General features: G+C 38.4%; 1 protein-coding gene across 4 annotated transcripts in view; it reads right to left on the bottom strand.

The window, feature by feature from the left end:
* Positions 1-10968, bottom strand: part of SMARCC1 (SWI/SNF related BAF chromatin remodeling complex subunit C1) — a 183114-nt gene that overhangs the window by 146407 nt on the left and 25739 nt on the right. For all 4 annotated transcript variants that reach the window (XR_008615791.1, XM_007101242.4, XM_007101243.4 and 1 more), the window contains exon 3: positions 7103-7188. Coding sequence is in view for 3 of the 4 variants with exons in the window: in XM_007101242.4 (XP_007101304.1) it covers positions 7103-7188 (86 nt within the window). In the remaining variant the exon portion in view is untranslated. The remainder of the gene's footprint in view (positions 1-7102; positions 7189-10968) is intronic.

Genomic DNA, 10968 nt, shown 5'->3' with positions numbered 1-10968 from the left:
GGGAGGGAGACGCAAGAGGGAAGAGATATGGGAACATATGTATATGTATAACTGATTCACTTTGTTGTAAAGCAGAAACTAACACACCATTGTAAAGCAATTATACTCCAATAAAGATGTTAAAAAAAAAAAGATCTACTCCAGTCAAAATGATCTACCAATTCCAAGAAGTATCCCGTTTTCCTTAAACCTAAGATATTTTACATCACACAGTAGTCCACAGATCCAAAGACAGTGAACTACTATACCATTCTTCAAGTATATGGAAAGTCTACCTACTTTACATATACTTAAAAGTCATCTGTTCAAATTCAACAATGCCTGTAATTCTCTCAGAGCCTACTATTGTCCCAAATGTGGTAAAATTCGTCTATTTACCTTTACTTGAAATCCTTCCCCAATGTCTCTTTATCTAAGTACCCAAGCATAACATGGGGGTGTTGTCTTTGCCTATTCTTAGTCATTTCCATAGGGTTAAATCTTTACAAATCTGAATGCTTCTTTCCTCATTATTTTTTATTCAACATTTACTTTGCTTTTGTTCCATTTTAATTCCAGGGAGAGGAGTATAGCTTAGTGATTAAGAGTGTTGGCTGTGAAGTCAAACTGCTATGGGTTCTAATCCTGATCCCATCTTTATGTAGTCTTGAGTGATTTACTAATACAAGGATAAACTTTTTCATGAGTACAATGGGCCCTAAGGGTTTTTGTGAAGGTTAAATGAAGTATACATGTTAAGAGCTTAGCAGAGTGCTTATGCTTAATCTGTTAGTAAGTGATCAATAAATGTTAATCATGGTTATAATTTTTTTTTTAATCATTACTACCATGCACTAACTAGGATTAAGCAGTTTGAGTCCAGAGCTCATGCTCTTAATCCTCAGGTCATCCTGTTTTATCCTGCAGATGCTCCCCACACCTCCAACATTTCTTTCTAACTCTGCAGCCTTTCTAGAATGTCACCACTCACTCAATGGGCTTGATACTATCACTTCCAGAACCAGTCCTCAAGTCTCTTCCTCTATGAAGCTATTGCTGTCTTCCTTCATGTTACTAATACATCATGTGCACCTGCTGTTACAGCCCCAGTCATTTTGCTGATAAGACACTGCATTAGATGCCTTGAGGACAAGGACCAGGTTTTCTGACCTATACAGCCCTGTGGATAATGGAATGTGTGGCTTTATTCTGACCGAGGTCTAATATTTATTTATTATGACTTTTTCATTACTGTGCTAAGACTGAAACATTTCCTAAAGTAATGCCAATTGAGAAATTAAGCAAAGTGTCCATTAAAGCACAGAAATAGGTAATTCAGAATAGAACTAGTTAGAATTTAAAATAACATTTATAGATAAGAGGGACCTCCATCCCAGATAACTGGGATCTTGATTTATCCTTGATACACAGAACTTTTCCTTAAATCTCACCCCCCCCCCTTTTTTTTTTTTTTTCAAGTTTTTGAGTATCCTCCCTCCCTAACCTCTTTTGAGGAAGGGGTAGGTCAGAAATTCCAAGCAATCTGCATTAACTGGCAAGACAACAGATTAGCAACCAACGAATCAGGACAACCCTATTACAGCTGACAGAAAAACAGTCTCTAACAGGAATAATCTGAATAACAGTAAGGATCTATAACTTCACATTAGAATATCTACATTCTAATCTTTTTCAAAATTAGAATACTGCCACCTGGTAAGTTTTACAACTTTAAAGATAAGATGACTCTAGGCATTGAACATCAACTGTGCATTACAAAAAGAGAAACAACCAGACATTATATGCCTCCAGATGGAGAAACACAACACTGTCTATGAAGTATTGTTGCTAAAAAAAATGAAACTGAATCAGACCACACCTCCAGATCTAATTATCACTTTACTAGAAATTAAGAAGACTATGGTAAATGATCTTCTTGGGGATGTATCAGCAAAATCTAGGACATAATACAATTCTACAAGACAACCTGTTTTTGTAAAAAATAATTATTATTATTTTCGAGGAAAAGAAGAAAGAGTGAGAAGGAAAATCAGAAATTTTTAAACAGAGATTTAAGAGTCATATGAACCAACTGCAACGTATGAATCTTGTTTGGATACTGATTCAAACAAAATATAAAAAATGTTCATGAGATAATCAGAGAAACTTGAACACTAAGCAGATGTTTAATGACACTGAAAACTTATTGATAATTTTCTTGGTTATGATAATGGTACTGTTATTATGCTTTTTTAAAATCTAATTTTAGAAATAAACACACAGAGAAGTATTTACAGATGAAATTCTATAAAGCTGAAGATGCATGATTAGACATGGCAGCTCATTATATTATTCTCTCTTCTTTTATGTATAGTTTATATTTTCCATAATAATAAACTAAAATGGTTTCCCAAACAATGATTTGATAACATGACACATTAAAGTTTTCCTCAATCTGCAGTATGCTAGGTAAGCAAAAGTACATATATGAATATTAAGAAAACTTGAAATAAAGAAATCAGGTAAATACAGTATAATCTTTAGTTGAAAGAATTTATTTGACTTATTCTGAAATTACCAAGGGAATTCAAATAAACTTTACTTTTTATAATATGGAAAGATGCTCAAACCTGCCCAAAAGAGAAATGCAAATTAAACTAAAACTGTAAAACCTTTTTTTTGACTCTATCACAGACTGCCAAGATCAAAAGGTGAGGTAATACAAAAAAATACAACTATTGGCCAGGGAAAAAGTACACTCTCAATACATTTTGGTAGGACAATAAATTAGTACAATTCTGTTTGAAGATGATTTGGCAACTGTATTATGTTTCTTGTTATTTCAACTCGAGTTGAAATAACAAGAAACATAATACAATTATGATTCCATCTGACAATTTCAGAGTGAAGCTAGCTAGCACTGGGCAGGCCTCATAGGAGGGCTCTAGAAAAGGGGGGAAAAAAAAATTGAAAGATATTATTACCCTAAGACCTACAGAGAGAGACTACATATGAACACATTTTCTTTCTTTCTGACTTAAAACTTTGGGCCATTTAGGCTGTAAATATAAGCTCTCCATTGGTTTATTAATTAATTAAAAGTCTTCTGCTTTATTTTCCTCTGGTAATCTGCTGGGCAATGTCTTGGAGCAGCCTTTCAATCTAAGACAATACCTACTGTCTGTCAAAAAGGCCTTATTAGCTGTATTGCTCTAAATTCGCTACCTCTTGCTAATATAGTTAGAGATGTTCTCTCCTCATCCTCAGCCATGCATAAAAAAGTCTGAATAAAACTAATCAATAATGAATCCTAGCGAATGAGTTTAACTCCTGGAAAAGTTGTGTAAAGGGCCTCAGAAGCAAACTTCTAAAAGGCAAAACAAAAATGCACTGAGCTGGGGGCAAGGCAAATAGCAACAGTACAGCAAACAGTTGTATGGGAGGTGACCAAAGTTGGCCTCGAGTGTCAGGGGCTTTGTTTAATGAGGCTGAGCTATAAAAGCCTGAAGACCATCACCAGTAAGAGGTCCAGTATGCTGCATCCCAAAAGAATGGCACACAGCCTAGATATAAGAGACTGGAAATAGGTAGGCCCATATGGGAAGAAGAGGGAGGTCTACTATACAAAAGTAGACTAAAAAATTATATCCCACTAGGTATGTGACTTTGAGGATAAGGAAATTGGTTTGAACCCTTGCGCAGGGCGCTCTCTCCATATATACATATATATGTGTGTATGTAAATACATTTTTTTTTTAATTAAAAAGCTAGATGACTAACAAAACAGTGTTTTAAACTATGCTATCAAAATGGATAATTCTTCATAAGTTAGAAGACCTAAACCACATTTTCATTTAAATGACAACCTGACTAATCAGTATTTCTCAATGTGTGGTCTTAGGATCATCTACAGTGCTTCTTGAAAATGCAGATTCTGTTTTCAGGCCAAGCTTAGTAGATGACACTCTAAGTTCATAAAGCCCAGTAATTTATATTTTTAACAAGGACTCCAAGTGATGCCTAAAAGTTGAAAGCCACTGCCAGAGACTTTCTGTGGTAAAAACTGAAACAAAATATTTTAATCTGAAGGAGACTTTGAAGAAGGAAATAAAAGTTGAACAATCAAGTCTTAAGGTAGAAAGAAAAGTATTATCATTCTAACTTAAAAAAGGTCTGACCTTGTCTGTAAGAAATAAATGTCAGTAGCAAATAGTGTCATAGGGAAAAATAAAAGGTTACTTCTCATATTAAGACAAATCCTAGGGACTTCCCTGGTGGTCCAGTGGGTAAGACTCCATGCTCCCAATGCAGGGGGCCTGGGTTTGATCCCTGGTCAGTTAACTAGATCCCACATGCATGCCGCAACTATGAAGTCCACATGCTGCAACTAAGAAGTCCGCATGCCACAACTAAAGATCCCATATACCGCAACGAAGATCCCGCATGCCACAACTAAGACCCAGCGCAGCCAAAATAAATAAATATTTTTTTAAAAAAAAGACTAATCCTAAACTTTATGTTCATTGAACCTAGCTTACCACTGCCAAGCAAAACTAATAAAATACAAAATATTTTCATTCAATAACTCTTTGAAAGGCATTAACTATGATTACAACATACAGCAACCTGTTTAGAACTGTAAGAGAATAAACAAGGTCCTAATCACTCTACAAGAGGGCACTGACATTTACTTTTCTGTTACTGGCTTGAACCAGGTTGCATTTAATCTCTCTTCAGGAAATGTTTTTGGATTTCCACAGTATGTCAAAACCATCCTTCTTGGTGTCCCATAGTTATATATAACTACACTTGAAAAACTATGAATAAGGGCTTCCCTGGTGGCGCAGTGGTTAAGAATCCACCTGCCAATGCAGTGGACATGGGCTCGAGCCCTGATTTGGGAAGATCCCACATGCCACAGAGCAAATAAGCCCGTGCGCCACGGCTACTGAGCCTGCACTCTAGAGCCCGTGAGCCACTACTACCGAAGCCCGCGCACCTAGAGCCCATGCTCTGCAACAAGAGAAGCCACCCAAATGAGAAGCCCACACATCGCAACAAAGAGCAGCCCCCACTCACCTCAACTAGAGAAAAGCGTGCAGGCAACAACAAAGACCCGACACAGCCAAAAATAAATAAATGGGCTTCCCTGGTGGCACAGTGGTTGAGAGTCCGCCTGCCGATGCAGGGGACACGGGTTCGTGCCCCGGTATGGGAAGATCCCACATGCCGTGGAGCGGCTAGGCCCGTGAGCCATGGCCGCTGAGCCTGCGCATCCGGAATCTGTGCTCCGCAACGGGAGAGGCCACAACAGTGAAGAGTCCCGCGTACCGCAAAAAAATAAATAAATAAAAATAAAATAAATAAAATAAATAAATTTATTAAAAAAGAAAAGAAAAAAACCACTACAAATAAGACGTTCCCTTTTTTTTTTTTTAATACTATTTAGAAACATCCAGAAAGATCAAACTCAAACACACTAATTCTGGAATCTTTTTTTTTTTTAAATAAATTTATTTATTTATTTATTTTTGCCTGCATTGGGTCTTTGTTCCTAAACCGGGGCTTTCTCTCATCGTGGCGAGAGGGGGCTACTCTTCGTTGCAGTACACAGACTTCTCACTACGGTGGCTTCTCTTGTTGCAGAGCACGGGCTCTAGGTGTCCAGGCTTCAGTAGCTGTGGCATGTGGGCTCAGTACTTGTGGCTCACGGGCTCAGTAGTTGTGGCTCGTGGGCTCTAGAGCGCAGGCTCAGTAGTTGCAGTGCGTGGGTTTGGTTGCTCTGCGGCATGTGGGACCTTCCCAGACCAGGGCTTGAACCTGTGTCCCCTGCACTGGCAGGCGGATTCTTAACCACTGTGCCACCAGGGAAGTCCCTCTAATTCTGGACTCTTAATCTGTACAGTCTATTCACAAATATACCAATAATTACCAGGTGTTCCCACTCAACCTCATATACATGACACTCCATCCTGACATCACTGGAACCTAAGAGGAAGCAGGAAGTAAGTAAGAAAGCAGAAACAAAAAGAAGCAACAGGAAAAGAGAATGGCCATAATGAGGAAACCAACAAACTTTGGAGCTACACTGTGAGGTTCGACTGGAGAACAAAGGTTCAGAACAGTATGTTGGGCGTAAGGCAAGTCAGAAGCAGTATCAAGATGATAGCCCACTGTTCAGATGTCCAAATGGGTGGGCAGTTACTAAAACATGCACTGTTGGAACATAAGTGATCCACTCACTGCAAGTGTGTAAGTCGCAGGAGATGGGGGAAGGTGTGTACTGCAATTGGTGTATAATTATACTGGAGAGAGGATAATTCTGGTACAATCTGAGAAGAAGACTTTTACTCCTCATTCCTCTTAAAGTCTCTAACTCTATCCTTTACTTCTTTTTTGGCTCGATTTTTAATTTAAAGATGGATTTATTTTACATATCCTTCTAAACCATCTTAAATCTTTTCAGATAAAAATATTTCACTGTACTGGCACACAAAGGGAGTTACACAATGACTTAGGAAAAGACATTTCACTTTGACACTCTGTCCTCAAGAGTCCAGGTCGGACTTGGAAGAGAGATACAAGCTGAACAAGAAAACCAGTAAAGAGTTCCAACTGGGAAACCACAGCGAGGGTACAAACCATATATGAGAGTACCCAGACATGCTGTCAATCCTAGATCAGGGAATACTCTGGCAAGAGCTACAACAACAGAGCTGAAAACAGAAATGAAAAACAGAAGGCTATCCTCTGATAACAACAAACTCTAATGCTCGTTTAATCAATATAACAATATATAATGTGTCTTTCAGCACATTATAATACACATTTATGTATTTCACAGTGAGCCTACCTTCCAATTTGCTAATAATGCACATCCATCTATTATCTACATATAACCATATATGAAAAAGAACTTGCATAATAACTGCAACATTTGTTTGACATTTTTCTTGGATGTAGGCAAAAAGTAAATTAGGGCTCTAGATAAAAAACAACATACTTTGGCTATTAATCATAATGTGCTTATAGAATTCTCTAACATCATACAAAGGAGAAACAGGTTTAACATAGAAAAACTTCAAAATCACAGCAAAACATGCAAATAAATACAAAAACTTACCATCCCTGTTCATTTTTATATTTGTAAGCAGCCCCAAGAATGTGACACAAGGTGCCTCCAGCTTTGAAATCCATGAAACATTTTGCCTAAAAAATGATACAAGTTACACATGAGAAAAATCAAAGTTCTGACAAAATTACTCATGTCTGAATTCTAAGCTTAATAAACTCAAAGTTATAAACAACTTCTAACTTAATAACCTCCTTAAATACTTCTGGAACAAACTGAGGTACAAAGAAATTTTTCTAATTTTCTTTAGAAAATTTTCTTTAAGTAAACAGTCTATGAAAAACAAGATGTACAAAATATACATCAAACTGCTTCAGCAGAAAACATTAAATGGACAAAATACTGATATACCACCAACTCCACTGGTAAATTTAAGATCTGATTTTTAAAATGTACAATAAGAAATATTAGGTCAGGCTTCCCTGGTGGCGCAGTGGTTAAGAATCTGCCTGCCAATGCAGGGGACATGGGTTTGAGCCCTGGTCTGGGAAGATCCCACATGCCACGGAGCAACTAAGCCCGCGAGCCACAACTACTGAGCCCACGAGCCTAGAGCCCGTGCTCTGCAACAAGAGAAGCCACTGCAATGAGAAGCCTGCGCACCGCAACCAAGAGTAGCCCCCGCTTGCTGCAACTAGAGAAAGCCTGCGCACAGTAACAGAGACCCAACGCAGCCAAAAATAAAATAAATAAAATAAATTTATTTTTTAAAAAATTAGGCCAATATAACTGATTAACATAGATGTAAAAATCCTCAACAAGGGCTTCCCTGGTGGCGCAGTGGTTTAGAGTCCGCCTGCCGATGCAGGGGACACGGGTTCGTGCCCTGGTCCGGGAAGATCCCACATGCCGCGGAGCGGCTAGGCCTGTGAGCCATGGCCGCTGAGCCTGCACGCCTGGAGCCTGTGCTCCGCAACGGGAGAGGCCACAGCAGTGAGGGGCCCGCGTACGGCAAAAAAAAAAAAAAAAAATCCTCAACAAAATACTAGCAAACCGAATCCAACAGTACATTAAAAGTATCATACGCCATGATCAAGTGGGATTTATCCCAGAAATGCAAGGATTTTGCAATATCCGCAAATCAATCAACGTGATACACCACAATAACAAACTGAAAGATAAAAACCATATGATCACAACAGATGAAGAAAAAGCTTTTGATAAAATTCAACATCCATTTCTGATAAAAACCCTCCAGAAAGTGGGCATAGAGGTAATATATCTCAACATAACAAAGGCCATATATGACAGACCCATAGCTAACATCATACTCAATGGTGAAAAGCTGAAAGCATTCCCTCTAAGATCAGGAACAAGACAAGGATGACCACTCTCACCACTTTTCTGCAACATAGTTTTTGAAGTCCTAGACACAGCAATCAGAGAAGTAAAAGAAATAAAAGGAATCCAAATTGGAAAGGAAGAAGTAAAACTGTCACTCTGCAGATGACATAATAGTATACATAAAAAATCCTAAAGACACTACCAGAAAACTACTAGAGCTAATCAATGACTTCGGTAAAGTTGCAGAATACAAAATTAATATACAGAAATCTGTTGCATTTCTATACGTTAACAACAAAAGATCAAAAAGAGAAATTAAGGGAACAACCCTATTTACCATCACATCAAAAAGAGTAAAATACCTAAGAATAAACCTACCTAAAGAGGCAAAAGACCCGTACTCTGAAAATTGTAAAATGGTAATGAAAGAAACTGAAGATGACACAAGCAGATGGAAAGATATACCATGTTTCTGGATTGGAAAAATCAATACTGTCAAAATGACCATACAAGGCAATCTACAGTTTCAATGCAATCCCTATCAAATGACCAATGACATTTTTCACAGAACTGAAACAAAAAACTTTTTTTATTTGCATGGAAACACAAAAGACCCTAAATAGCCAAAACAATCTTAAGAAAGAAGAATGGTGCTGGAAGAATCACGCTTCCTGACTTCAGATTATACTACAATGCTACAATAATCAAAACAGTATAGTACTGACACAAAAACAGACACACAGATCAATGGAACAGGACAGAAAGCCCAGAAATAAACTCATGCACTTATGGTCAATTAATCTAGGACAAAAGAGGAAAGAATATTGAATGGAGAAAAGACAGTCTCTTCAATAAGTGGTGCTGGGAAAACTGGACAGCTACATGTAAAAGAATGAAATTAGAACATTCTATAACACCACATACAAAAATAAACTCAAAATGGATTAAAGACCTAAATGTAACACCGGATGCTATAAAATGCCTAAAGGATAACATAGGCAGAACACTCTTTGACTTAAATCACAGCAATATTTTTTTGGATCCATCTCCTAGAGTAATGGAAACAAAAGCAAAAATAAACAAATGAGACCTAATTAAACTTAAAAGCTTTTGCACAGCAAAGGAAACCATAAACAAAATGAAAAGACAACCTATGGAATGGGAGAAAATATTTGCAAACAATGTGACTCAAGCAAGGGATTAATTTCCAGAACATAAAACAGCTTATACAGCTCAAACAACCCAATCAAAAAACGGGTAGAGAATCTCAATAGACATTTCTCTGAAGAAGACATACACATGGCCAACAGGCATACGAAAAGATGCTCAACATCACAAATTATTAGAGAAATGCAAATCAAAACTAAAATGAGCTATCACCTCACACCAGTCTGAATGGCCATCATCAAAAAGTCTACAAAGAGGGACTTCCCTGGTGGCGCAGTGGTTAAGAATCAGCCTGCCAATGCAGGGGACACGGGTTCAATCCCTGGTCCGGGAAGATCCTACATGGTGTGGAGCAGCTAAGCCAGTGAGCCACAATTACTGAGCCTGTCTGTGCTCTAGAGCCCGCGAGCCGCACGTACTGAGCCCGTGTGCTGCAACTACTGAAGCCCATGTGCCTAGAGCCTGTGAAGAGAAGCCACTGCAATAAGAAGCCCACACACCACAACGAAGAGTAGTTCTCGGCTCGCCACAACTACAGAAAGCCCATATGCAGCAACAAATACCCAATGCAGCCAAAAATAAATAATAAATAAATAAATTTATTTTAAAAACAAGTCTACAAACAGTAAATGCTGGAGAGCGTGTGGAAAAAAGGGAACCTTCCTACGCTGTTCGTGGGAATATAAATCAGGGCAGCCACTATTGAGAATAGTAAGGAGGTTCCTTAAAAAATTAAAAATAGGGCTTCCCTGGTGGCGCAGTGGTTGAGAGTCCGCCTGCCGATGCAGGGGACACGGGTACGTTCCCCAGTCCGGGAGGATCCCACATGCCGCAGAGTGGCTGGGACCGCGGGCCATGGCTGCTGAGCCTGCGTGCTATAAAATGCCTAAAGGATAACATAGGCAGAACACTCTTTGACTTAAATCACAGCAATATTTTTTTGGATCCATCTCCTAGAGTAATGGAAACAAAAGCAAAAATAAACAAATGAGACCTAATTAAACTTAAAAGCTTTTGCACAGCAAAGGAAACCATAAACAAAATGAAAAGACAACCTATGGAATGGGAGAAAATATTTGCAAACAATGTGACTCAAGCAAGGGATTAATTTCCAGAACATAAAACAGCTTATACAGCTCAAACAACCCAATCAAAAAACGGGTAGAGAATCTCAATAGACATTTCTCTGAAGAAGACATACACATGGCCAACAGGCATACGAAAAGATGCTCAACATCACAAATTATTAGAGAAATGCAAATCAAAACTAAAATGAGCTATCACCTCACACCAGTCTGAATGGCCATCATCAAAAAGTCTACAAAGAGGGACTTCCCTGGTGGCGCAGTGGTTAAGAATCAGCCTGCCAATGCAGGGGACACGGGTTCAATCCCTGGTCCGGGAAG

Source organism: Physeter macrocephalus, chromosome 18 (genome assembly GCF_002837175.3).
Source record: "Physeter macrocephalus isolate SW-GA chromosome 18, ASM283717v5, whole genome shotgun sequence".
NCBI classification, from domain to species: domain Eukaryota; kingdom Metazoa; phylum Chordata; class Mammalia; order Artiodactyla; family Physeteridae; genus Physeter; species Physeter macrocephalus.
Note: the sequence above shows the minus strand (reverse complement) of the source record. Positions and strands in the feature narration are given on the sequence as shown.